Source organism: Morone saxatilis, unplaced genomic scaffold (genome assembly GCF_004916995.1).
Source record: "Morone saxatilis isolate NCDOM2014 unplaced genomic scaffold, NCSU_SB_2.0 Contig12, whole genome shotgun sequence".
Lineage (NCBI taxonomy): Eukaryota > Metazoa > Chordata > Actinopteri > Moronidae > Morone > Morone saxatilis.
Window position 1 is genome coordinate 17,632,031 of NW_023339674.1, and position 26,415 is coordinate 17,658,445.

The 26,415-nt window shown below is 41.8% G+C and overlaps 1 protein-coding gene across 2 annotated transcripts in view; it reads left to right on the forward strand.

Moving 5' to 3' along the window:
* Positions 1-400: 400 nt before the first annotated feature.
* The window catches only part of ssbp4 (single stranded DNA binding protein 4), a 75,389-nt gene continuing 49,374 nt past the window's right edge, over positions 401-26,415 (forward strand). For both annotated transcript variants that reach the window (XM_035653158.1, XM_035653157.1), the window contains exons 1-4: positions 401-554; positions 10,078-10,150; positions 14,265-14,326; positions 21,716-21,800. In XM_035653158.1, the coding sequence (XP_035509051.1) occupies positions 499-554; positions 10,078-10,150; positions 14,265-14,326; positions 21,716-21,800 (276 nt within the window). In that variant the 5' untranslated portion in view covers positions 401-498. The remainder of the gene's footprint in view (positions 555-10,077; positions 10,151-14,264; positions 14,327-21,715; positions 21,801-26,415) is intronic.

Here is a 26,415-nt window from a genome sequence, read left to right on the forward strand (position 1 = left end):
ACCCGATCCCGACCATTTCAGCCTCCTGAAAAGAGCTGGCAATTTCAAGAGCAGAGCCTGTACCCGGCTGCCTTCCCCCCCCACACCACACACACACACACTTCTCTCTCATGTTTCTGGGTCAGTAAACAAGAAGTTGTGTGTTCCTTTAAGGAGCCCCACCCTTTGCGCAGCGGAGGGAGGAAGGACAGGCCTGCGGAACAGCCGCTGAGGAGGGAAAAAAAAAAAAAAAAAAAAAAAATCCAACAGAGGACGTTTCAAGTCCCCAATAGAAACTGTGCCTGATTTGGCCAATGTTGGAGATGTAAAAAAAAAAAAAAAAAAAAAAAAAAAAGAGAAAGAGCAGGAGGGAGGGAGGGAGAGGGGGAGAGAGGAGGGGAGGGGAGGAGGAGGGGGGAGGAAAAACACTAAAGGGGTAGCTATGGAGATGGAGCGTTTTCCTGGCTGCTTTCTTTGACAGGTGTTGAGTGGGGCAAAAGTCTTAAAACAGAATCCAGCATGTACGCCAAAGGTAAAGGAGCTGTCGTCCCTTCCGATAGCCAAGCGAGAGAAAAGTAAGTGAATTTGTGCGCCTATATATATATATATATATAAAATGTGTGTGTGTGTGTGTGTGTGTGTGCGGGAGTTTACCTGCTTATCATGCGAGGCGAAAGGGGGGCAGAGGAGGGGAGTCCAACTTTGTAAAACTAGGTAGTGTAATTTTAAAAAAAGGAGTGTACTGTACTAAAAGTGCGCTCCTCGGTGCGGGGTCTCCCCCCTTTCCTCCCCCTCCGACCACCGTAGAGGTGCGTCTCTTAAACTTTTTTTTCTTTAAATACTGCCTCTTGTTTGCACTTTTTATTTTATTTTTTTGCACGTTTTTTCTACATATGTGTTTTGTTGTTATCTCTCTCTCTCTCTCTCTCTCTCTCTCTCTGTGTGTGTTGCAACCTTTCTAAAGACGGCGACCATGCGTTGTTTTTGTTTTTATTGCGTGATAAAGGCTGCGGCGTTACACGCAGGAGAAAAGCGCGTTTTTCCCCCCGGTGTGTTTGCGGGGTTCAAACACGGTCCTGTATGCGGTGTGTGTGCTCGTCCCTGTGCGGACTGCGCTGCTCGGTCGGCTCCTGGAAACTTTCGGCGGTGTGGTTGAATTATTGCCGTGTTTGTTCTAGTCCGTCTGCAGCGTGTTTACTGTGGAGGGGTTGTGTGTTTTTATTTGTTATTTACAGCCGGTTTAGAAAGCGAAAAAACCTTTTGCGATGAAAAAAGGGGAAAAGTTTTGTCCCATTCAGCAGTCATACAGCGGTGGTAAACTTTTAGCATCCACTCACAGGAATGGAGAGTCATGCTGCCACGAACATGAAGCCTGTTTATTTGTGCAGACTTTTTAATAAATGTTTTATTGCCGATTGATTGATTGAAGGATCGATTCTTGATGGAAATATCGCGAAAAAGAAAGCTAAAAAAATCCCCGTCGTTGTGTTTTTATTGCATCACGCTTTGTGCTACATTTATTTTATTGTATATTTTTCAGATTAAAAGCACATTGTGCATGCAGTGCTGTTGAATAAGAGATAAATGTAACTTTTAAATGTCTCGTAGACTGGAGGCTGCTGTGCTCTCTGTGCTCTCGATGCTGCCTACAGTATAATCTCTGTATGGTGGGGCCACACTCAAACATTTGGTCCTCCTTTTTGCATCTCAGATCAGCCTTTTTTATATCACCATTAGCTATTTTTAAAGCAGTCTGAGGTTAGAGGAGTGAGCAGGGATCCCTGCTGAGCTCCAGTTGTAATCTAAAAACACTGTATAGTCCTGAGAGGCTGTACCACCTCATACATCTGTAATACAAACTACATTTCTCTGCAGACTCTCCTGTATTATTGTTATTAATGTTATTGTTATTATTATTATTTTTTTTTGCATTGCTGTGTCACATTCGATTGATTAAGCTTTCTAGAGATGTGGCTCGTATAAGCTTCCTCGACTACTACTTTGTACACTTCTGGTGCCACGAGCGTTTTAATTTCACTCTGAATTCGCATCAGATTATTGGAAAATTGAGAAGCTCCGTGCGTGTTTGTGTCTGTGTCGAGGTGGAGGAGTGAATCCTAAATGAAAACAGTCCCATGTGGTTTTATGAACAGCAGGCAGAGTGACCTTTGAACCAGCATATGATGCTTTAATATTGCATATGAACCACCAGCAGACTTTTAGCTGCTATTACACCTGTTTGTGTGCCCCCCTTTTTTTTATTTCAATACTGTATTCACAATATGTTGAAAAGCAATAGATAATTAAAATGCTGTGTGTGTTTATAGACAGTTTTTAGTTGGACTTGCTTGTTCAGGGAGTGTGGATTATGTTCCATGTGTTATTGGGAGTGAAATCAGTGCAGAGGCAGCATGTATTTCAAATGATAGTGTAGGAGGAGGATTAATAATTTAACTCATGAGAAATACAAGTCTTTTGAGAACTGGAAATGATGAATGCTTCTCTGTTAAGGCTGCTTGTGCATAACAGCATTCTTGAATTTATTTATTTTAGTATGTTTGGCATCAGAAACTACACAGTAAATATCAAAGTCTTTAAACCTAGTGTGTGTGTGTGTGTGTGTATGTGTGTGTGTCCTACAGGTAATGTCCAGACATAATGGACGACAACTTGCCCTCTCCCCTCACCTGTCTTGTCACCCTAACCTGCCCCGCAGGGCCAACACATGTTTCCTTGTAAATGTGGAGCTCACAACAGCTGCCTCAATGCATCACAGAATTAGCTCATATTCATATTTACATATTCATATGGCTCTTTACATATTCAGATACTAAAATGAGGGCGCCCCGGATGGACTCCAATTAAAGGAGACTCAGTCGTACAGTGTGACCGAGTATCACAGCTGCAGCTCTCCCCTAAAGGATTTATTATCAAGTCATATACTCACTTGATTAAATAAACTATAAATCCATTATATAAGGTATTTGGTTGGTCAGCTGTTTGGTATTATTACTATACCAGTATATATATTATAGGTCTTTCTGTTTTGCATTAGAGACGCAAAAGTTGTTGAAAGAAAAAGTAGAGACTAGATAGTAGAGACTTGAGAAAAATTTAATTTGTCCAGAGCGGTGTTTTCCCTGTATAGCTGAAAGCAATCAGACAATACAAGAGTGTGGGCAGGGCGTGTGAGTTACAGCAGACCAATTGGTGCTACAAGGAAGAATATTTACTGAGCAGTGTATCTGGATTTTTTATGAGACGCTTCCTTGTGTAGTTAAATTCCTAAAATGTCTCATGTTCAGTATTTTCAGTAACAGAGTTTATTTCTTTTAACACCAGACTTGTTTGGCAGTCTGGTGTCATTTGGAGTGCAGACAGCTGCTGGAGCTTTTCAGGGAAAACTGGATTAAGCTCACTCTGGAAGTTAGAACAGCCAAGAGAAACAGTATCTTCCTTATCGTTTTTACACCACTGTCTCCTTCAACTCCCAAAAAAAGAGTTACTGTACGCGGCCGCAATGTTGTTCAGGTGCTGTGGTGTTTTATGATCTTCTGGTGTTGCAGTCTTCCCATGCTGCCACAGGTAACGATGATCTGTTGATTTCAGTAAGGAGTTACGTCAGAAGTGGTACAGATCCTGCGTGTAATCTGGTGCGTACCGATGTGCAGGGGTAGCTTCTGAAACCTAAAAAAGTTTTATAAGATAAAAAAGCTCCTCCATAGCAGAGCACATCCTCCTGTGTTAGCAGCGCTGAACGCTCCAGTCCCCTCAATAGTGTACAGTAGTTGTCAGATTGGGTACACAAAATGTTCCAATTTATAAGCTCAAGTGTGCATTTAAGTATGTTTGCGACACAAAGCTGTGTGTGTGTGTGTGTGTGTGTTTTATTTCCTTTAAAGCCTTGAAACCAAGACTCGAGTCCAAACAGTTTGCTCAGAAATACGACATATAACAAACAGTCACACGTACATTTCACACTTATGTGGATTCCTCCACACAGCCAAGGCCTTGCCATACAAGTGGAATTCAGTTGCCTGGTTTCACTGTCTTGAGATCACAGGTAGCAGGCACGAGGGGGGAGTGAAGTGTTTTCTTCGCACATCCTTGAGAAACATTATTGTGATCAGACATTTTGTGAAAAAGGAACATGCTAATAATAATAATAAAGGTAGAGGGAGAGCTCGTGCCCTTGTGACCAACGAAATTAATTACTCTCCGCACTTTTTTTAATTTTTTTTTTCTAACAAGCGTTTTGTTGAATATCATTTGAACAGGGAGGTAGCTTCAATATTAATGTCACCTTATTATTTAGTTACTGGAACCTCTTTGAAATATGTACTGATGAATCCGGCATCTTAATTAACGGTGCCATTCACAAAAATATTTAATAGCTTGATCAAACATCTCATTTTTAAAAAGCACGTTCTTAGTTTCTGAAAGAATTCTGCTCCCTGCGTCTGTTTCCTAATCCTCTGTGTTTGTTTACAGACAGTTTTTGTGCGATTTCGAGTGTCGCTGTATTTGTTTGGGAAAAGAACTTCAACTTCAAGAACTTCAAGTTAATCAGTTTGTTTTGAACATGGGGTTCTTTACATCCTCCGCTCCTCCTCTGGCTCCTCCCACGTATTTACATGCAGTTTAATAGGGATCTTCAGGTCTGAATGCATGGTTTTGATTCTACACAGATGGCTCTGCCATCTGCATTTTAGCCTTTTGAAGGAAGCATAAAGAGCTGCGCACTAACATAGGCAGAAACACTGCACTAAAAGTAAAGAAACCCTTGATTTACCCTCGGCACCCTTTGGCTGACTGTGCTTTCATTCAGATATGTCAACAGTCAATTAATGCCGCCTTTCGTCAGCTGCTTTGGGTGCATCCGCACAAATTTGTTAGTTTTCTCAGTTGAAATAAAGGAGACAGTATAAATATTGAGGCTACGTGCCTGAAGTTGTTAATCGGTTTGGCAACAGAGTTCTCATAAGAGAAGTGTGTAAGTCTTGTACGAGAATACAGAGAAAAGAATAATCTAAGCAGGTAAATAAGACTTCCTGTGTTCCTTAAGATAAAGTCTTCTGTAACATGGAATACAAACGTTCTCTCTGAAGTTTGGATTATTTTTCCGCATTATATCATTGCCCTCATTAACTGCTGTGGGAGGAGGCTCTGGTGATAACAAAACTATGTCAGCTATGTCAATATAATCTCCTATCACAAATCTTTATAAATCTCTCTCCTCTGCCTCTTTCACTGAAAAGTTGTGTTTCTGAGTTAAAATCAAACTTGAACAAGTTATCAGGCAGTTAAACTCTGAGGTTAGAGGACGTTTACAGGTGAGTCTGTCAATAGGTAACGTCACAGAGTGAAGCTTGCTGCTGGTAGAAAGTGAGAGGAGTAAATGTGTGTGTGTGCTTGTAGGCACATGTGTGTGTGAGAGAGAGACAGTGTGTGGATTAACCCATGGCTAAAGCCATGCGTGTTTACACGCCTATTGACACTGATTTGTTTTGACAAAGAAACTGCCATAACAAAGCCAAGCAAATATAAACAGCGTGTGCAGTGGGAATAAGCTTTAGTGAAACAGCTTCACAGTATCACAGGTGTCACACACAGACATCCAATCTTTCATTCACCTTCAACTGATACATTCAAACCCGTTCACCACTACAGCGTCAGATCTATACCGCTTTCATATGATGCTTATAAATATTTAATATTTAGGAAATCATATGTTGTGTTTTTAGCCCGTTACACTCTGTTACATTCACTGCACCGCAGAACATATAAATTATGAATGCTATACCTTTTTATTCTTTTCTGAAAGGCTTAGATAATATAGAAAAGCAGATGCAGTTGCTGCTTCATCCTCCTCCACCACTTCCTGCATGCATACCTTACCTCACCCTGCCCCTGCTCTCGCTGCTAAATTATTGAAACGAAGACATGGAAGTTAATTTGCTAACTGTCTGTGCTTTAGCTGGCTAAACTCAGCTGAGGTGCCCTTGTCTCTGGAGGCGAGCGAAGGAAAGGGAAGGCTGGATGGGGCAGCCTGGGGCTAAATGTCAGGTGTGTTTTCTGGGGACGTGGCAGTGGGAGAGATCTCCTTGATGTGTGGACATTGAGCAAAGTGCTAGTGAGGCAGCATGAGGTTAGAGTCAGGAAAAGAAAAGAAATGATCAGAAATGGTGTTGTAGATATTTAATGTCACAGCTAAAGTCGCTATATGGTGGGAAAACTGTTGCAGATGATCTTGAAGCTGAAGAGGGTGAGTTAACACACAATAGATGGCTTTGTTGCTCTTTTTAATGTGAACTCACACACCAGGTTTGACCCTTGATATCCAGTCAGCAGTCAAATTTTTCCACTTCCCCCACTGATCTGATCTGCCCCTGTGTCATTTGCATCAACATGCTTTATTGTTGAATTTCATTGTTCATCTGAACGACTTCAGCCAAGGAAGGAGAGAGTGAAATGTGCAATAGGGGAAATGCGAGATGTGGAGTGGACTGCGTCGTTGTGGTTTGTCTTGTAAGCATCTCATCTTTTATTCCTGAGTGACATGTGTAACTAGTGCAGAGTTCACAGGGAAGGAATTCAGGTTTACAGTATTCACATAGGAAAAAGAGGCCCTGACCTTCAGTTTCCCTCTCATACAGTACAACCCTCCCCCCATGTCTCCTTTATCTACCTGGCCTTCCTCGGGCTCTGCTCCATCAGCTTGCAAAAAAGTCTCCTCCTCAGCCGAGTTACACTTACTACTTCTGACAGAGTAACAAAAGGTGTCCCCTGAAGCCTGGATTGAATGAGTGTTTTTAAATAATGCATTGCAGCCGGAGCAGGTGCCCATCGCTAGGGCATAGAGCCCCTCAGATCACACCAGGCTCTGCCATGAAAATTTCATTGCTGCAGTGCTCATGGGAATCTCTGTTCGATCCTGTACAGTGCGGACAGGGTGTATAGGAGCTGACGCCTGCCGCTGGGTATTTCACACTGCAAAGAGGGACCTCAGTTTTACATTTCACACTGACGGACCACTCACTTTACCCAGAACCCGGGAAGCTTAAACATCACCCTGATCAGGCTGATGAAGCAAAAACGAAGGTAGCAAACCTTGATGGTTGAGTCAGCTTTACAGTGAATGACCAGACAAACCTGGTACCTCAAGTAGTGTTACAACCATACTCTCAACTTTATTTACTGAAACACATCTGAAAAGCGCCCTCTGAGTGTCCAGCTGCCAAATCCAGATGAGAGAACTATTAAGGTTTATGAGCAACAAAATATATATGTGGACTTCTTTTCACCCCATGGGCAAGAGGCTGCATTATTACTAGAGGTTTTTGGTTTATATCATTGATGTATTACCGAGAACTGGATACTATGTTCAAAGATCGTGCCTCATTCATTCCTATTGAAGTTGCTTTTTGCGTACATATGCCAAAAAAAACCTCACCCCCCCCATGGGGGTTTTACTCATGTTTTTAGCCTCTGAAGGGAACAAATCGTACAGCAATTTCGTTGCGAGACAACACGTAATTAAACACAGTAGACTTGTTCCTAAACACAACACTGATCAGTTTCACTAACAGGGCAGTCACTCCATTTGAGATCAATATTAAACATTTACAACAAGCAGTTTGCTCCTTATTGTGTCTCATGCTTCTCCCAGTCCTTGTCTCCACATGCAATCTGTGAGTGGCCCTTTAGCAGTGACCCCCCCACTCCCAGCAAACACATATATACTCTCTATTGAACTATAAATCCTTGTATTTTAAACAGCGTGTTTACACTGCAGATCTGAAATGGTTGTTGATACAGTTGTATCTGATGTAAGAGTGAGAAATAGAAGAGGTGATAGCATCTAGCGTCTAATGCTAGTTGAAACTGGTCTGGACCAGCTGTAGCAGATAATTTTCTTTTAGCAGATGGTTGTCAAGACATTGCAGTGAAATTCAGTGATATCTTTGTGAATATAAAGAGTCAGGTTGTTCAACTCTGGCCCTGCTCATTATTGATTCATTCGGTATCATCCAGCATCAACCCAAACATCATAACTCTGTGTCTGCTCTGGCCTTGACGCATGTGATCAGCATAGAAACAGTCGCCCACCGTACACAACAGCACAGCAGCTCCCCTCTACCCTTATTTCAGACCTGGAGACAATTCGCATACTGATGATTTCAGGCTGTGATGTCTGTCCAGGCTACAAGTAACAAGGATGAGTCAGCTGTTGAGAGATAGACAGCAATGATCTTGTCCCCCCCACCCCAAAGAAAATCACACTCTGTGCTATGGAGATGGATTGATTTTAATGGATCATAATCAAAACAATCCACAGTCTTCTGTAAACTTTCTGCCTTTTTTTGCTTCTCGAGTTAAAAACCTTTTGTTCAGTCTGACTGAAACAGTCAACGGACTAGTTCAACCTTTCCTTTCCCTTTCTAAAAGTGATAAATGAGAAGATCGATAACAATCTCATATTTGTATGTAAATATGTTAAGCTACAGCCACGATACAATTAGTTAGTGTAGCAGCGAACTGCTAGCATGGTTCTGTCTAGAGATAACGAGCCTACCAGCACCTCTCAAGAACGCTAATTAACACGTTATGTTTTGTTTAATCCATATTAAAAAAAAAACAATGTGTAAAAATGACACATTGTGCTTTTATGAGGGGTTAAGTGTTGGACTATAGAGTGACTTCATGGAGTCTTGTCATCTTGTTGCTCGGCAACCAGACTTTTACTTTCTACGTGAAAACATACATCTTACTCTTTGTATCAAAACCTCACACAAGCTGAATGTGATTTTTTTTAAAGAAAATAGTTCAAATGTGTTGCTGGTACCAAAGAGGTACCAGCAAAATAGGCACGAGTTGTTTAAAGGTCCAATGTGTAACATTTATTAGATATATAGCTCTATTGGCAGAGATATATTATAATATTTATAGGGATGTTCTCATTAGTGTATAATCACCTGAATATAGGAATTGTTATGTCTTTGTTACCTTAGAATGAGCTGTTTTTATCTACAGAGGGAGCGGGTCGCCTTCCGTGGAGTCCGCCATATTGAACCACCATGTTGCTACAGAAGCCCAGAACAGACAAACAAAACATTGGCTTTAGTTTTTGTTGACTTTTTTCATGGCACCTTTTCACTCAATCAAACGTACTGTGAAAGGCTTGTTTGTAGAACCAAACCCACTGTGAATCAACACCTAACTCCTCCCTTGCTGCTTGTAGCTTGCTATGTATTTGTTGTTGTTTTAGCATATATCCTGTATTTGAACCATATTTTGACAAAGCCAGAGCTAAAACACGAGTCTTGGACTAAACACAGTCAAGATGCGAGGCTGAACTCCAGTGGGATGCTCATGTTGCTCTGTGTCTGTTGGTTATGTCACAAGTTATCCATAACAACTTGATAAGCAAATATGTTTCTAAAAGTTTGTTTAGGAATTGTTCATTATCATAATTAATTAATCATTCAGCCATGTTTCCTACCTTAAATCTGATAGGAAGGTAGGCATCAACATGTATGTGACAGCTAAAAATAACAGGAATCCTACACGCTGTGTGGTGACATTTGAGAGTCCAACTTCAGCCACATTGGAGAATATTTTTCGTCTCGGCTGTCCATGTTTCTCTCAGTGTGTCTACACTGTTTTGTTTTCAGCCTCTATGCCTCAACAGCAGAGTTCCTAAAACCACAGGGATATGGCTGAGTGCCACGGAGGCTCTTTAGCTCAGAGCTGCAGAGCTTTACATCACACATTTACAACCCCTTCCACAGTGTATATGATCTTCATACTGTAAAATCGTGTTTATCCAAGCTCCATCTAAAATGACACAGTGATGATTTCCTGCCAATTGTGCACATTTGTTGGACTTAAGTTGGTGGGCTACTTGGAATGAGTGTGACACATTTGGGGATGAAGAGAGAGGATGAACCTGTTTTTTTTAATTATTTTTAAATAATATTTCAGTTAAATGTTGTTTTTGAGAATGAAATGAGGAGGTTTTATGAGCAAATGGAGTGTAAAAGATATGATCCTCAACACTGACTTCTTTCTCTTTGTCTCTCTGTCTCTGTTTTCCAGGTTAGCTTTATACGTGTATGAGTATTTGCTGCATGTCGGCGCACAGAAATCAGCACAGACCTTCCTGTCAGAGGTAAGATGTTCTTTCACTTTGACTTCCTGTGCCTAAAGCGTGAGTGTGATTCCCCCTCCATTGTATAACCAGGGATGGAATTTACATTATATGTTGTTCTGGGTTCAAGCAGCTGTTGAGCAATCTTACAAAAAAAAACAGCTTTGGACATTTAAAACTGTGACAACATTAATACATTAATAAACCAAGACTTGCTAAACAACAACAATGTTCTTTTGACTTGTTTGTTAATTTGTGACAACGTAAACGTTGCATCGGTTGGGCTACTTAATATGATTACCCGCCCTTCATTATTAGCTCTAATTTGTAATCATAAACACTGCATAATTAGAGTAGTCTGACATATTGTAAGCATGTGTTGTTGCTCGCTTTCCGCTGTGACATTTAAGAAGCAAAGCCGGTCCTTGCTAAGTTAAATCAAGTGTACCTTTAATATTTGAAACCATTCCAAACATAACCATTTGTCCCAGGTCTGCTGAACTTATTAGTCTCATATTAGGCCGCTGAACTGTTGAAGAGGTAAGGTCTCTAATGTGTTGCATCCTCTTCCTTAATGGACATCCTTCCTGCTAATGGTCCTATGTCCAGGCCGTCTCCTGTACAACACCTCTCCTGCTCACTGGCTTTATTCAGCTCCACTTAATACACTCCCCAACACTGAGAGGGCTCCGATGGCAAGCAAGGCCAGGTCTATATCGTTCAACTTCAATACTGACATCATTTATCTGTCATTTCATCAGGTGAGCTCGGTGTACAGTCACATAGAGATACTGTTGCACTTGTACACGTGCATGCTGCACACCCAGAGGTGAGGGTTTAGTGAGCGACACCGTTTCAACAAGCAGTTCAACAGAGCATCTGTAAGAGTGCTAGCAACAGGCTTTGGTGAAGTAAGAGAGTGGAAATTAGATTTTCTACCATATAAAGCAGGATTACAGGAATGGTTTGACATTTTGGGAAATTAAATGAAATTTGCTTTCTTGCCGAGAGTTTGATGACAAGAGCGATACAACTATTAACACTAACCCTAACCCTGGACTATTTGTTGGTCGGACACTTCCTGGAGTTTTGTCTTCATCTTGACTGTTCCTAACGTGTATGCTAAGCTAAGCTAACCTGGCTACTGGCTGCAGCTTCATATTGACAGTACAGACATGAGAGTTGTATAAATGTTCTCATCTAACTCTCGGCAAGAAAGGGAATAAGCATGTTTCCTAAAATGTCAAACTATTACTTTAATGAGCTTCAGAGCAGTGTTTGTGTAACCTCTTTGAGATCTGCTTGTAACAGTTTTCAACCATGACCATTTTATTTTATTGGCCTAGGCAATAAAAACAAGTTGTAAAATATATGTAAAATCAATATCAGATGATAATCCCCTCATAATTCTTAAAAAAGTTGTGTTGAAAAGGTCTTGAATTTCTGAAGAAAAATCTAATCAAAAGAAAAAGTAGAGAAAAATACGGCAAGAGAAGAGATCGCTGAAACATGGATGCATCAATCAGACGCAATCAGACAGAAATTGGTTGCCTTTGCTTATGGTGTGCAGGCAGGCGGGCAGCAGGGCGGGCAGGGCTGCTGGAGGGCGGTCCAGCTGCCAGCAACCACGAGTGGACGTCTACAATATGAAGTAAAGATGGGGGAGCAGCACACAGAGATTAAGTGGTCGGGCTGCAGAGAGCCTCGCTCATTTCGGGGCCTCGTGGGTGAATCTTCTCCCAGAGATTGAGTGTTATTGGTGAGCTGCTGGAAAGGGGTGAAGTTCTGGGTCACAGGCAACCAGAGGCACGCAGACACACACAGACCCACGCACACTTCCACAGCCTCAAACAGGAATTAAAACAACATCTACACAGACAGGGATTAAAACAACATACACACAGACACATCCAAACAATCCATGTCCACAAGGCATGCACGCTAAGACTGCTAAGTCAATTTGACGCCAGTTGTCTTAAATGTTGCGCCTGCAACAGTATATTGCTCAATGATTTTGTTTATTTCAACCACAGCATCGTTTATATTTAGTTGTCTTATATGGTCAGAGTCAGTGTATTTGGATTAGACTGACAGTAATGGGTACATATCCGAGCGAACACAGCAGCTCGACCTTTCACCTTTTCCCCTTCATGCAGTCCTAGCAGTAGACTTTAAAATGTTGAGGGATTCTCACAAGTATTTGAAGAAAGGTTGCAAACAGACATGATTTGTTATACTCAACTACATCACTCAGGGTTCAGTTACTGCATAAGCACCCTTTCAACATTCTCTAGATCTTTCTTGAAGCACACAATTTTTCCCTGTGTTCCCTTTCTTTTATACTTTGATCATCAGTCTTTCTTCTTTTCTTCTTAAATCTTCTCACTGTTTAGTGCCTCATTGTTTTATTCTTGTTCTCCTGCTTGTTTCTCCTCATTCTGCACGCTAAATGCACTGCAACTTTAGAAAACATAAGGAAATTAAGAAAGAAATTGCTACAGATAAATAAATTACAAGCTAATTAAGAAATCAGTCAAGAAAACACATAAGGACCATACAAATTGGTAAAAATGGGTTTAAATCATACACAACTACATAATCAGTAGTTCAAAATTAGAGATGTGGTTGAAAGCTCTAGAAAGTGAATATAATGAATCTGCCAATTATTTTTGATCGATAAATAAATAATTTGATAATCTATAAAATATCAGAAAATTGTTTTAAAAAACTGCACATTATTAGACTAATAGTCTAAAACCTAAAGAGATGCAGATTATTAATATCAGCCACATAGAGAAGCATCAAATCTTCACAGATGATGAAATATTTGGCATTTTTACTTGAAAAATTACTAAAAACAAGAAATAGATGATCAAAATAGGTGAATCTTGAACTTATTGAGTATGTGTCTTATCATTGCAGCTCTAAAGTAGACCTTGAATTAAGACTGTGTGACTGATGAACACTATTAGAAGGCTAGTGTTGACGTTAGGTGAAAAGCAAATAACTTCAAAGTCTGAATCATGTTTTAGAATTGAAAAGGTAAAATAAACATTGTTTTTATTGTCATTTTGTGACACAGTTAACGAGTTATCGACTTAAAGATGTCATACTATAGATGTCCTGTAAACTTCTATTGGGTTGTAACTTTGTACGGTTTACAGAGTCTCTATTTGACTCTGTTTTCTGTATTTGCAGTGTACTGTGAAGATGTTTTCTTTGCAACACCTATGTACCTCACAGTCTCTTCCCCATGCAAACACACACACAGAAAAGCACACAGAAATGTTTCAATAGATAAGGGACTTCTATCCTCACAGGTAGACTGAAGGCACACACACACACACACACACACAGACACACACCTGCTCAGTGCCATCTAATGAGAGCGCTATCACCTGGACTCTCCTGCCTCAATTAGCCTCTGTTCCTCTTCAGTGAGGAATGTGCACACACACACAAACACACATACTTACGTTTATAGTATACACACAATACACTTCTGTCCCCGAGAGGACTTTGCCACTCTATGCTCTCCTGCACAGTGCAGCACTCAGCTCTTTAGCAGCGTTAAATCAACAGGCCCAACCCACATACAGCACATCACATCACCATAAACTGCACAGGGGAAATCTGTAGAATAGACACTTAAATAGAAACTTGGATCTATTTCTCTATATATGTATATATAGAAAAACAGAGACAAATCTTGCTGCTGTCATGCCGTCCTCAGACTCTGGTGAATCATGTATGCATGCAGCGGATGTGTCTGTGTGTTCGCGTGTGCAGAGTCGTGTCAGTAGGAGTGTGTGAAGCAGGCAGCGGGTCTGTTATCTCTCACTGGATCTTATCTTGGTGTCCAGATACAGGCAGGAGCTCTGCTGGTTTGTGAGGGCAGTGGAGAGGGCCGCTGCTTCAAGACAGTCACAGTTTCTTATCCACAAACTCCTCACTGCACTGCACTTCACTGCGCTGCCCGTTGGCCTATTTCTTTCTGTCTCACAATTGCTCTGTCTGTCTAAAGTTGGAAAGACAGTTGAGCAAAATGATTACATTATGCATAAAACATTCAGCAGTGTCTAATTTTTCATTTCCCCCTCTGTCTTCTCGTTCCTCTATTCTCTCTTCCTCTCAGATCCGATGGGAGAAGAACATCACACTTGGGGAACCTCCAGGATTTTTACACTCATGGTGGTGGTATGTATACATTGATCGTCTGGCTCTTTTTCTATCTTGACCACACACACATTTTTCAACAGCTCACAGTCATACTGTAGAAGTACTCTTGGTGGTCTGAAGGAATGTGCAGGGGTGGAGAGGGACAGTAATTGCAGGGAATGCTAAGTGCATCATCTCACACATGTTTAAGTGCTGTACTCCGAGCGTCCCTCTGATTGACAAGTGAGCTAACTTACCTTGCTCTGTTATTTAAGCTGAACTGTGTTTTTTTTTTTTTTAACCTCACATCGATGCTTGTGAAGTTTTGGTGATGTAAACAGGAAATATATTTAGATTCAGTGGGTTATACTGTTGTCTACAATCTCAGCCCGGCTTTATAGCATATATTAGTTTACATTTTGGCAAATTGGCACCATTAAAAGTATGCTGAATTAGGAATTCTTTATTATTAATTAATTAGGAAGATAACTTAAAAACCTGATAATTGTCAAGCAGGTTTCTGCAGGAGGTCCTTAATGAGCATATTTTTTATGTGATTTCTAAGCAAAGTTATGGATATTTATTTGTGATGGATATCAGAGATAATGATATCCTCAGAGAGCGTAAGTCACGCTCAGTCTAAAAATATATGTATCATGTAAGTGTGTTCAGATTTGACATGAGTGATTACACTAAGACGCAATTTTTTAAGCAAATTGCGACAATCGGGCATTGAGGCTTTTAGAGTAACTTAAATACCTCTATGAGCTGTGTGTCACAGCATCTTCTGCTCCTGCAACTGCTAACTGTGTTGGTCAGCAGGCCAAATCAACGTGCCAAACTATAATAACTAACTTCCTGTAGTATTCAGAACACTGGTATGCACCTTTTCCTTTCACCTCACTCACCTCAGTATCTCTGACCCACGTCTGTCCTGCCGCGCCTCCCCTTCAACTCTCCCACTCTAAACATCCATCGTCAAGATCTGGAGACTTTTCTAACCTGATGTTCCATTTAACAGAACAAGACTCTGGCATGGGTTGCACCTCTTTTCTTTCTGCGTCTTTAAACAAATCTGTCAGATGTCTTAATGCTTGATAAAGAGAGGACAGTGTTTTCTATCTGGCTGGAAGAACAGTGTCAGTGGGCTTAGTGCCTGACACGTACACTGTTTTTCTCCATGTCTGAATTAGAGGGAATGGGAACACCCAAATGTAGGATTCCCCCTTTCCAGTTGTCAGGCCAAGAACTAGAAAATCCATCTTTAAGGCAAAAGGGGGAAGCAGACAGGCATTAAGGGGGAAGCTGGGCAGCTGGAAAGGATGCAGACAAAGAATCAAGCAGGCAAACAGGCAGGGAGGTTGAGAGGCTGAATCCTCAGCAAGGCAGCACGAGAGGCAAAGAGAGCCAGGATAAGAGGTTTGACAGGGCCCGCTTTGTTTGTCATTCATGCTATCCTGCTCATCCCCAAAGCCCCCCGGCCGGCCCTGTGTAATAAACCCGGACATGCGGCTTGATTCATTCATCCTCTCTGGCCCCAGTGTGTGTTGTAATTGTGCAGCCTGTTGACACGGTTCATAATGGTCCTTAAAGAGCCTGGCTTCTCTCAACCTGACAGCTCTCAATTGGACAGCTACCAGTAATACTGACAGAATGACATACACAAACATACAGCGCAGCTTAAGTTTGCTCTAGCCTCTGCCCGAACCAATAAGAGGTCTCAGGGAGACTGGCCCAGTGAGTACGAGAGAGTGGGAATAGAAAGGGAAAACGAGCGCTCGTGGTGTGTGTTCTGACTGTATTGATATATTTCAGCACAGTGTGGGAGATGACCTAGTGCGTGTGTGTGTTTGTGTGTGTGTGTGTGTGCCAGAGAGCAGTTGGAGAGTAGGCTGATGATTAGCTAGGCTGAGCAGGGCAGGGCTCCAGTGTAGTATGACCTAGCTAAGGGGCGTCTGTCTGGGCCACGCAGCACGTGGACATTGAGACTCACTGGGGGTGGGGTCCGGGGGTCGGCTGCGGGGGGGAGAGGGGGGGGCGGGCACACAGCTGTTCCAACCTACGCCAACTGCAAACCCCTCCAACCTCCAAGCCTCCCCTCAAAAACAAAGCTCCAGTGGTAGGAAAGCCACCAACTCCTCATCCCTCACCCTTCGCTCCCCCTCCCTCAAAACCTTTCTGTCTTTGGAGGCCTTCCCTTTGTTTGCCGGAAGAGAGGACCCCCCCGAACGGACTTACACTCTTTGGTGCATTCGCAGCCCTTTCCCTTTTGGCGGATTAAACACCAAATCTAAGCTCCGCCGACCCGCCGCACCCCAGCCGCCCCCGCTGTCTCCCCTCCAGCCACCTCAACTTGGAGTTTTCTTCCCTCCTGTCTCTGCCTCTGTGGCTGTTTCCTGTAGGATGGCGTTGGTGGGGGGACTTCAGAATGAGACCAGGGCTGTAAGGGGTTGGTGGTGGTGGGGGGGTTGTTGGGGGAGGAAGAGGGAGGCTGGAAGTGGGGGTCACTCATCCACATCTGTTGTTATGGGTGGAAGGATAAAGAAAAGGCTCAGCAAGGGCTGCAGGTGTTGATTGTGTCATTAGCTCCCTCTCTATTGGCTGCTGCTAGTTGTCTCCTCCTTATCCCAAAATCGATTGCTTTAACCAGTTTTCACTGGATGGCCGCTGAATCCCCCCCCCCAACACACACACACACACACACACACACCCCACACCTCAACACAAAAAACATACACACACATAAAAACCTCAGCACAACAACAGTATGTAGAGGGACCCTCTGTGTGATAGCCTCTAGCAGAAATTCTTGTTTGTGAGGGGCAGAGAAAACAGTGAGAGTACAGCCGTCCTCTGCTCTTAATGTCTGGACTTTTCTTTGTAAACACAGGTATCTGACAGTCTCCTCCACCTCTTTCTCTTTCTCCTCTCTTTCTCCCCTCCTTGCTTAATTTATCCTTCTTTCCTATCACATTGTCCAGATCGGAAAATTAGAGCAGCTTAGTCCAAAAAACCCTTGTCAGCCTCCTAGTTGCAGTTACATCTAAATAAAATCCGATATTAACACTAATAAAGTCAATTCAGCTAATTTAAAAGGACCTGTACACTATTTGTATGTGGTTTCACTTGTTAACAAACTGCTACAATGTGTAAACATAAAACAAAGAAGGATAATTTATCTAATAATAATATAATATGATAATAAATTTAATGATAATAAAGGCTATTTATCTGGTGTTCCTAAAAGGCTAGCAATGGCGGTAACCATCTTGGAATAATGCATCAACGGTCTCAATGGGAGGTTTTGACATTGCACGATATTCAAATCTGATCCAAGTCTAGGAGAAATTTGCTCAAATATATAAACTTTTTCAGCTATTGCAAAACTACTTGAAGAGATTCACTGTAGATAAATTAAGGTTTTGTCACCCCGCCATTAATAACAGTAGAATTTCAAACCAAAATCAGTTTATTTTAATACAGTTGTCACAATCAGTGACTTCCATCACAGAGTAAATCCAAAGTTCCACTTTGACAAGTGAATTAGCATTGTTGACCACACTCAAAAACCTCTTGACAGCTTTGACGTTTTTAAGGTAGATTTGGACAGTCCAAAATAGAAGAAGCTATCATATCAGCTCTGTCTCAACATGCAATTTTATATGACCTCTGCTTCACAAAACAGATGGTTTACAGTCAGCCGTGAGACCGGAGGAGATTGTACAAATATTTTTGCAGAAATTAACCGTGCTAACTTGCTGTCTGGTGACCGACCAAGAGCGCGAGTATTCACAGCATCACCAGAAGGTCCCTTAAGTCTCCGCCATAACCCTGAAAGCAGGAATATCTTCCACCTGTTTGTGTAAATATCTAACAGCACACAACTTCATTTTATTGCTGGTTCCTCTTAAGCCGTCAGTCTTCTTGTGATGACAGTTGCTGTAATTATTAGCCACAGTCCAAAGGGAGTGTTCCTGATTTACATGGCGCGGTGATGTTGTTGTTTCCTCCTGCTCGCTGAACGCATTGCCGCTGCCAGGAGAATAGCTGGTACTTGAGTCAAGGTAATAAAGACAACTGGAAGGGTTGTGTTTCCCCGCCTCCGCTCTTTGATTGCAGCATTTTGTCCCATTAAGAAGAGTCTGTTCTGATAAGAGGAGGAGACAGCTCGGTCGGATCTCTGTAACTTTATTTTTTTGGACTCTCTGTTTCTTCTACTCATGCTCTGTCTGCCTCCTTATCACCATCTGTCTCCATCTCTGTCTTCATTTCTATGTATATTTCTCTCTCCCGACTCACAGACTGACTGGCTAAAGACACACAGAGGATTATCATGTCGACCTGCCACCAGCAGCCTGTGTGTCTGTCTTTCTGTGTCTTTGTTTACTCTCCTTATTATAATGGAAAAGCACATTGTAACCACCGGCTTTGTCAGACCACAGTTAATTGCAAATAATTATCGTGATGGCATTTAATTTTAGTAATTGTCTTCTTCTGGACGGCTGGACACTAATCCCTTCTTCCTCTGTTCTGGATACAAAGTGTGTGTGTGTGTGTGTGTGTGTGTGTGCTGACAGTGCCAGCTCATATTTTTATAGCCTTGTTTCTCATTTGAATGAATAAAAAAGAGTTTTCATGACCCTAACCTGCAATATGAATATCTCCTGTGACTCTTCAAAGTAAGAGCAGTTCTTCTACACAGAGTTGTGTGGCTCTACTACCCATAATACCATAAAGAGCTTCCCATGATGAGATGATTAGATTGAAATGATTAGATAATTGGATAGAAAATTTACTATTACAAGGGTGTGCAGAGTACAAGATTTCTTGCAGATTGCTGGTGCTAATTAACTGTGAATGTTGACTTCCCAGATAATTTCTAAAGATTAGTGTCTCTGAAAAGGAAGTGACAACAACTATGACATGGGCTTTCCCTTTTAAATGTGGGTGGGATTGTCAAATCAGAGCTAACAATGGTCCCATCCAGACTTTGCCTGGATTCAGAGCCAGTGATATGTGAGATGGTACAGTAGATGGGAAGGGATTTTTTTTTCTCCTGATTGCACCCTGACCATGAAAATCTTCTCTTCAGAAAATTATCCTTTCATTACGATAATATTAGAATAATTAATCTGACACCTTTTCAAACGTAATGGCCCCTTTTACCTACTTTTCTTCCTGTTCTAACTCCATACAGAAGAAAGTATCCTGTATCGTCCTACTAAAATAATATCAGAATAATGAAAGTCTCAGTTTCTGCGTTTAGTCCATCAACCGGCGATCTTGCTCCAGATTATGCAGAGACACAGAGAATGAGATTTCCCTGCGTGGCTCAGACAGAAGCAGGTCAGCTGTTCAAATTGCAATATATTTCAGACTTCGCAGGCCATGAGATGTTAGATCACCTTTCCCCTACCCCTGCGCCGGTACCTGCTTGTGTCTGTTCGGTAACAAACTGTAAACCTGCGTCCCATTTCATTTCCCTGAGAGCTGATTGGATTTGCGATGGTTGCGCCTTTTTCACAGCGGCTCGCGTCTGACGGAGCAGCAATCTCTTTAACACCAAACCGATAGATATGATAATGTACACAGGCTTTATTGTCAAGTGACAGAAGGGCAGCACAACACACACACCATATGTGTTCACCACCGTCTTTGCACAGTACCTCTCTGTTCCTCCAGTGTCTACAGGGGACCCCAGTGCTCACTGAACGCCTCAGGGCACAGACTCTGTCTTTTAATCTTCAAATACTTTAATAACACATTTCTATTGAAGTTCTTATGCTTTGAGAAGCTGGTAGCATGTGCTGAGTGTTTTAAATGTATTGTTATTTTTATTTTTATGACACCTATTGTTGCACTTCCTTGATGCCTTCAAATGACAAAAAAAAAGAACATAAGTGAAAGTGTAGATCAGTGATCAACAATCTTCTATAATAACCATATTTAGGAGATAATAACACTAAACCATGAAAATCAAACATCCTGTTCAATGAAAAATGACAACATGTGACAGGGTGCTAGTGAGCGATTCTCTGACAGTTATGGACGATCAGCTAATATTTTCTGCTCCATTTCGCAGTCTGTCATATCAAGTGTCACGGCTGTTTCCAACATCAGCACAAAGAATGCATCTAACAGTTTATTTGCACCTTTAAATGACAGCAAGAATTTCTTCTTGTGACTTCAGCAGGTCTTTTTTATTTATTTTATACGCTGTCCATGAAATCAATATCTCGAAGAAGGAGAAGTCCTTAATGTGGACAGGCTTAGCAGGTACTTAATTTCAGTGCAGTAATTAAGGGTCCATTTGGAGTGGGACCTGGTGGCCCCTGCTGCCCTGGAGGAGTGGGTTTGGTCTAATTAACCAATATGAGTACGGCTGATTGGGCAGTAAGTAACATAATCACAGCTGATTGGTCAATAATGTGCAGGTCGCTAGGGCGGGCTGAGAGGAACATTTGGCGACCTGTCCTCCCTGGATAAAAGCTCTCTGGAGCTGAGCTGCAGGCTTCAGGCTGGACTGTAGGACTGTGTGGTGGCCAAAGTGGCAGCTGCTGTGTGTCTGAGCGTAGAGGGCTCCTGTTTGACACATCTTTTCAACAGGGCTTGGTATCAAACCTCAACACTGCTGAGTATTGTAAACTGTCCAGTAGAGCAAATGTTTCGTCGACAAATCGATGAGTCAATCAACAGCAATATACTTAAATAATCTTTTAAGCAAAAATGCAAAAGATTCAGCTGTTCCAGCTTCTTGATGTATGTCATATAAACTAAATATAGTTGGGTTTTTGAAAGTCTGACAGACAAATCAAGCAATTAATTATGTAAAGTTGGGTTTTAGTAAATTGTGATGGGCATTTTTCACTAAACAATTCATTGAAGTTGTATTTATTTATATTTATTATTTGTTTAAATAGTATTTTATTTGGTAAGAAAGCACATTCCTTGTCTTATATTAAAGATATTTATTGACTCTGGACATCGGACATATGCTTTGCTCTCAACAGACCTTCTTCTAAACTAAAGGTTCTTGTATGGCTGCTTATGTTAAGGCATCATTTAACACTGCTGTCACCTGAGTCTCTTGTGAATGCTGAGCAGAAAGTCATCCTTTTAAACAATGCTGTTTCAGATAGAATAATGTGTTTGTATTACTCAAAGAGGTATAAAAAAGTATAATTTTGTGTTTGAACTGAAACTTGTGTCTCACTCATACCCTGTATTTAAACATTTCATTTCAGTAGAACTATTTGTTGTACCTCCATCAGTCCATTTTAACCACTTTCATTTGTACACAAACTAGTCTCCATTAGGTAACTGCAACCATATCCACATCAGAAACACACAAACCAGGAACATAATATGTCTACAGATCACACAGTTGAAGTGTCTAACTGCTGTCGCTCTCTTGTCCTGTGTGCACAGTGTATTCTGGGATCTGTACTGCGCTGCTCCGGACCGGAGGGAGACATGTGAACATTCCAGCGAGGCCAAGGCTTTCCATGACTATGTGAGTGAACTTAACCAACCCTCCAGTTGTGTACGAGGGGGCACAAATATACTCACACACACTCACACATGCTTGTGAGAACATACAAGCACACGCAGAGTGTGTATCATAGATGGGGACTATTCTGTGATAATGCTGCTGGTTCTTGTTGTGACATGTCTGGTCTGCCTGCTGCAGCTTCTGTTCTGGATGGGACTGACTCTGAGCCAGATGTCTGAAATAGCATGCTTTTAAAAATGCAGCACCTATGAACACCACTTGTGTATTTTATGGGAAAGCCCTTAAACTTACATCTTTGAATTTCTTAAAGTCTTAACAGTGAGTCTTTATGCCATTCTGCCATATCAGTCAGATATCAGTTTTCCAACATCTGCCTCAGCTGTAGCTCATCTCCTGGCTGCACTTCCTCAAACGCCCAACCTCTGACCCCTCAGGTCTTAGCGAAACTGTCGGCGTGAGGTGAAAGGTCACAGCTCTGCCTGGCTATTTATTGGTCCACTCAAGGTTTCAGTAAAGGTCAAAGCACATAAAGCAGCTGGCTGATCACACAGGCACATTAACACACACATTCACAAACAATACACATACACATAGGACACATTTAGAGCTGGACAGGCTTTGGTAGTTGTGGCTGCAGGGGATGGATGGGGTGATGAAAGGTCAGGGTCCACGGCCCCCTTGACCCTCTCATCATCTGAAGAGTAGGAGCAGTCGATCAGTAAGCTATCGAACACATGCACACATGCACGTTGTTTTTGAAGACCTGGTGAGCTACTTATTGGCCCGGCTCTCATTATTGCAATTTGAGGTCACTCACTTTCTGTCAGTTTGGGTTTTAAAATGGATTTTTATACTTTACCTTGAACGTCTCCCCCTTTTTGGCTTGTCCACACTATATGAAATATTTGCGCTGTGTACGTATTTGACTAAGGATTACATGGGTGTTAGGATGTTGACTGGACAGACTGCTTCAACTACTAGATTATCGTCCCACCTGGGCAGAAGTGAAACCTGAAATGGATTAGAGGCACTATTCTTACCATACACTTTTCATTCAGGCAGTTTTAGCCCATAGCCAGTCACCCATTCAGTTGAACTCTCTTATAAGGTTTGACAGCAAAAGTGTGAGCACTTGTCAGATGAACAGATTACATTTGTTGTGCATGTACTATGCATGTGTGTGTGGGCACGAGTTGATGTGTGTGTCTCTGCAGCCGTCTGTCTGTGCTTGTGCACGAGTTGGACCACCATAAGATTAATTACATGGTTAATTAAACCTAGTAGTTAATTAAATCTGACAACTGTGTCTAATTAATCTAAATGCAATATAATTTCCTACACCTTTCTCCAGAGGTAGGCCAGCTGGATACCTGCATGTCAGCTCTTTAACGGCTCCGGTTTGACAGGCCTGGTCAATATATGGCTGAACTGCAAGCTTCAAATTCTGCCGCCGTAAAAGACACATTTTAAAAGTCCATGTGTTTCAGTCTGCAGCTACATAAATCAGTCAGGATCACTAATGCTGCTGTGTATTTGACCATACAGGGAATATAACAAATGCAGACTTAAACTGGGACACTGTGAGGTGTCGTGGGCACGTTTTTATTAAGGTTTTAATAAAAAGGAGGAATTAAGGTTAGAAAATCATCATCTTCCATCTTCTTTTAACTCTTCATTGAAGCACAAGCTTGTCTCATGCATACTTTTTTACCCCAAAATCCAGACACATATATTTGCTCTCTTTGGGATCTTCACTAGTATTTAAAATTAAGTTATGCATCTGTGAACAGTGTTTAACTGCACAGCATGAGTTGGTAATGACTGACCCAGGGGGGCGCTGCTTTTTAGTGATGCTATTTTAAAATAAAGGAATAAAATAATTTTTAGGTCTATTTTCTATTGTAAATGTTGGAACTTTAACCCAAAGTGACAGTCAATAGTAAAGCATGCACAGAAGGTGTAGTAGAGGCTCTGACAACAGGAAAATGCAAGGCTAGGTGTGTGTGAACACATGTGCTTTTGCGACTGTTACCCTGTGTGTGTGTGTGTGTGTGTGTGTGTGTCTTTGTGCGTTTGTGTGACAGAGAGAGTGTCAGGGTCGAAGTGTGTGAATCCCCAGGGTGATGAGGGGTCTGTCTGTCTCTGATTAACTCTGGCTCCTTGGTCCCCACAGACCGACGGCCTGATCAAGTCTCTATCACGGCCCCTTGCTGATAACGGCTCCCTCATTCCCCCAAGTCCCCCCGGATCACAGAGTGAAAAACAACACGGCTCCCAGGAGTCGCGCACACACTACGCTCCTTGTGTGTCGTTTAGCAGGAATAGTGAAAGAGGAATGTGTGCAAGATAAATTGCTTTGTTTTTATTTATGTTTTTTTTTTAAATATAATTTATAGTCTTCTCTGGTAGCTTCGCTGTCAGTTAGTCGTGGATAACAATGAGGAAATATCAGCGCTGGGTAAGAAAATTGGTATTTAGAAATACAGTTTGCTTATTTGTTTCCTGGAACTAATGTGGTTGCTAGGCAACATTGAGCCAGAGTAGAGTCTTAGTTACAGATTTGGTTTGGCTCAGCTTGGTTTGGCTCAATTTGGGCCGGTTCTGAAGGCACCTCTTACTCAGCCCTGTCCTACTGGCCCCCGTTGTGAGCGATGATGTAGACTTTGTGGACTCTCCAGTTTGGGAAAGATAATGGAATATAATGTGCTAATCCTCAGATCTGGGGACCGGTTGACAGCTAATCCAGGGGAATGTGGTGGGATTGGAGCCCTGGCCACACTCCCAGAACTGGAGGCCTCTGAGTAGCTGGATCGGTGGTTGGCTTCACCCCTGGATGGTGAATCTGCAATCGTAGCTGCTCGAAACTCGCGCGTAAACACTCGCACATGCAGGCACGCTTGTGTGCATGTCGCGCACACCCACACTCAAATGCAAATGAACCCACACGCTCCAAGTGAGACGAAACTGTATCATAAAGAGCTGGAACAGCCTCAAGTCTTGTACCTCTGTAAAGTAATTTAAGTGGTCTCTCTTGTTGTCTTAATTGTTGGAGTTGTGTTGTGTCCTTCCTCTTCACATTGCCTTTTAATCATGTTTATTTCCTAAAAGAGATCCGCACATCTTATAGTCCTCTTTTCTGTTGGAATTTGGATGTTCCTCAAACGAGCACTTTGTTAAGGAAACGTGTTTGATTATAAGAACATGGCACGTCTTTAGTAACTCAATATGAATGATTAAAGGACAGGATCTTTGTGATGAAGAAAGCATACATATTGACGAGCAAGCAGGCACGCTTGTTCACACACACACACACGCACATTCTTGCTCACATTAAAGCAGGCAGAAGAATGAGTCTCTGTTTTCTCCGCCTGTGAAACACACTCACACACATGCACGCACTTGCAATCACAGACAAACAGTCTTTCAGGAAGTGATACACTCGGCCTTGTTGTTGCAGACATTTTGCTTTGCCCCAGCCAGAGGTCGCAACCCTGAACATCTGCGATTCATGCCAATCCGGGTTCATTGCCTGCGGAGTGTCACAGATTTAGTGCCACAAGTGCGTCATTCACATCGCAGTGCTTCACTGACTTCACTCAGCACTCGGCCTATTGATGGGAACTGTCACGATGATGGTTGAGATAAAGTATCTAATGTTGACAATCATTTCATCATTTCATCATTTCAAGTAAAAAATTACAAAGATTCACTGGTTTCAGCTTCTCAGATATGAGGATTTTATATAATTTTAAATGGATTTTAAACAAGCATGTTGAACATGTCAGGTTAGGGTTTGTAAAATTGTGATGGGCATTTCTTACTATTCAATTTAGGGTTATTTTATTATTTTCTCAATGAATTAATTTGTCCACAAAATAGTGAAACATGCCCATCAGGATTTTACCAAGATGACGTCTACAAATGTGTTGTTATGTCTGAGCAACAGGCCAAATCCCAAATACATTCAGTTTACAATTCTAAAAGACAATAAAAGGAGCAATTCTTCACATTTAATAGGATGGATGAATGACTGATTTTTATTTGAAAAATTACTCAAATGAATAATCAGTCATCAAAATGGTTGCTGATTCTTTTCCTGTCAATCGACTAATCGATCCTATAATAAATTGTTTCAGCTCTAAATCAATTAATCTAAAAAAAACAAAAAACAAAACAGAATAATGAAAATGAGAGTTAGTTGCAGCCCTGATCCTATCCGTTCCCAGCATGCATTGTGCAGACAGTACATATAGATGGAGGTGCTCTGTTGGCTGTTGCCTGGGGATTCTTTGAGAGGGTTAAACATTTGTTAGGCTGGACCACAGTAACAGGTGGCACAAGGGGAGGAGCTGCACTCTGTAAACAACCGTTGATGGCCAAGCCTTTGTCTGGACTCTGTGTGTGATTTTGTGTGTGTTTTCCGTCTCCACAACTCCCCGTGTTGCTGCACCAGGTGCTCGCTCGCCTCTTTTTGACGCCACACGTCTGCTGAAACCCTTCCTTCCCTTTCATAGCTGTCTTTGTCTCTGTCCTTTTTACTCATCCTGCACCGTTTTTTCCTGCTTCGATTCCTCTCAGGTCTTTTTCACCGCCAACAACCCCCCCCCACCATCCT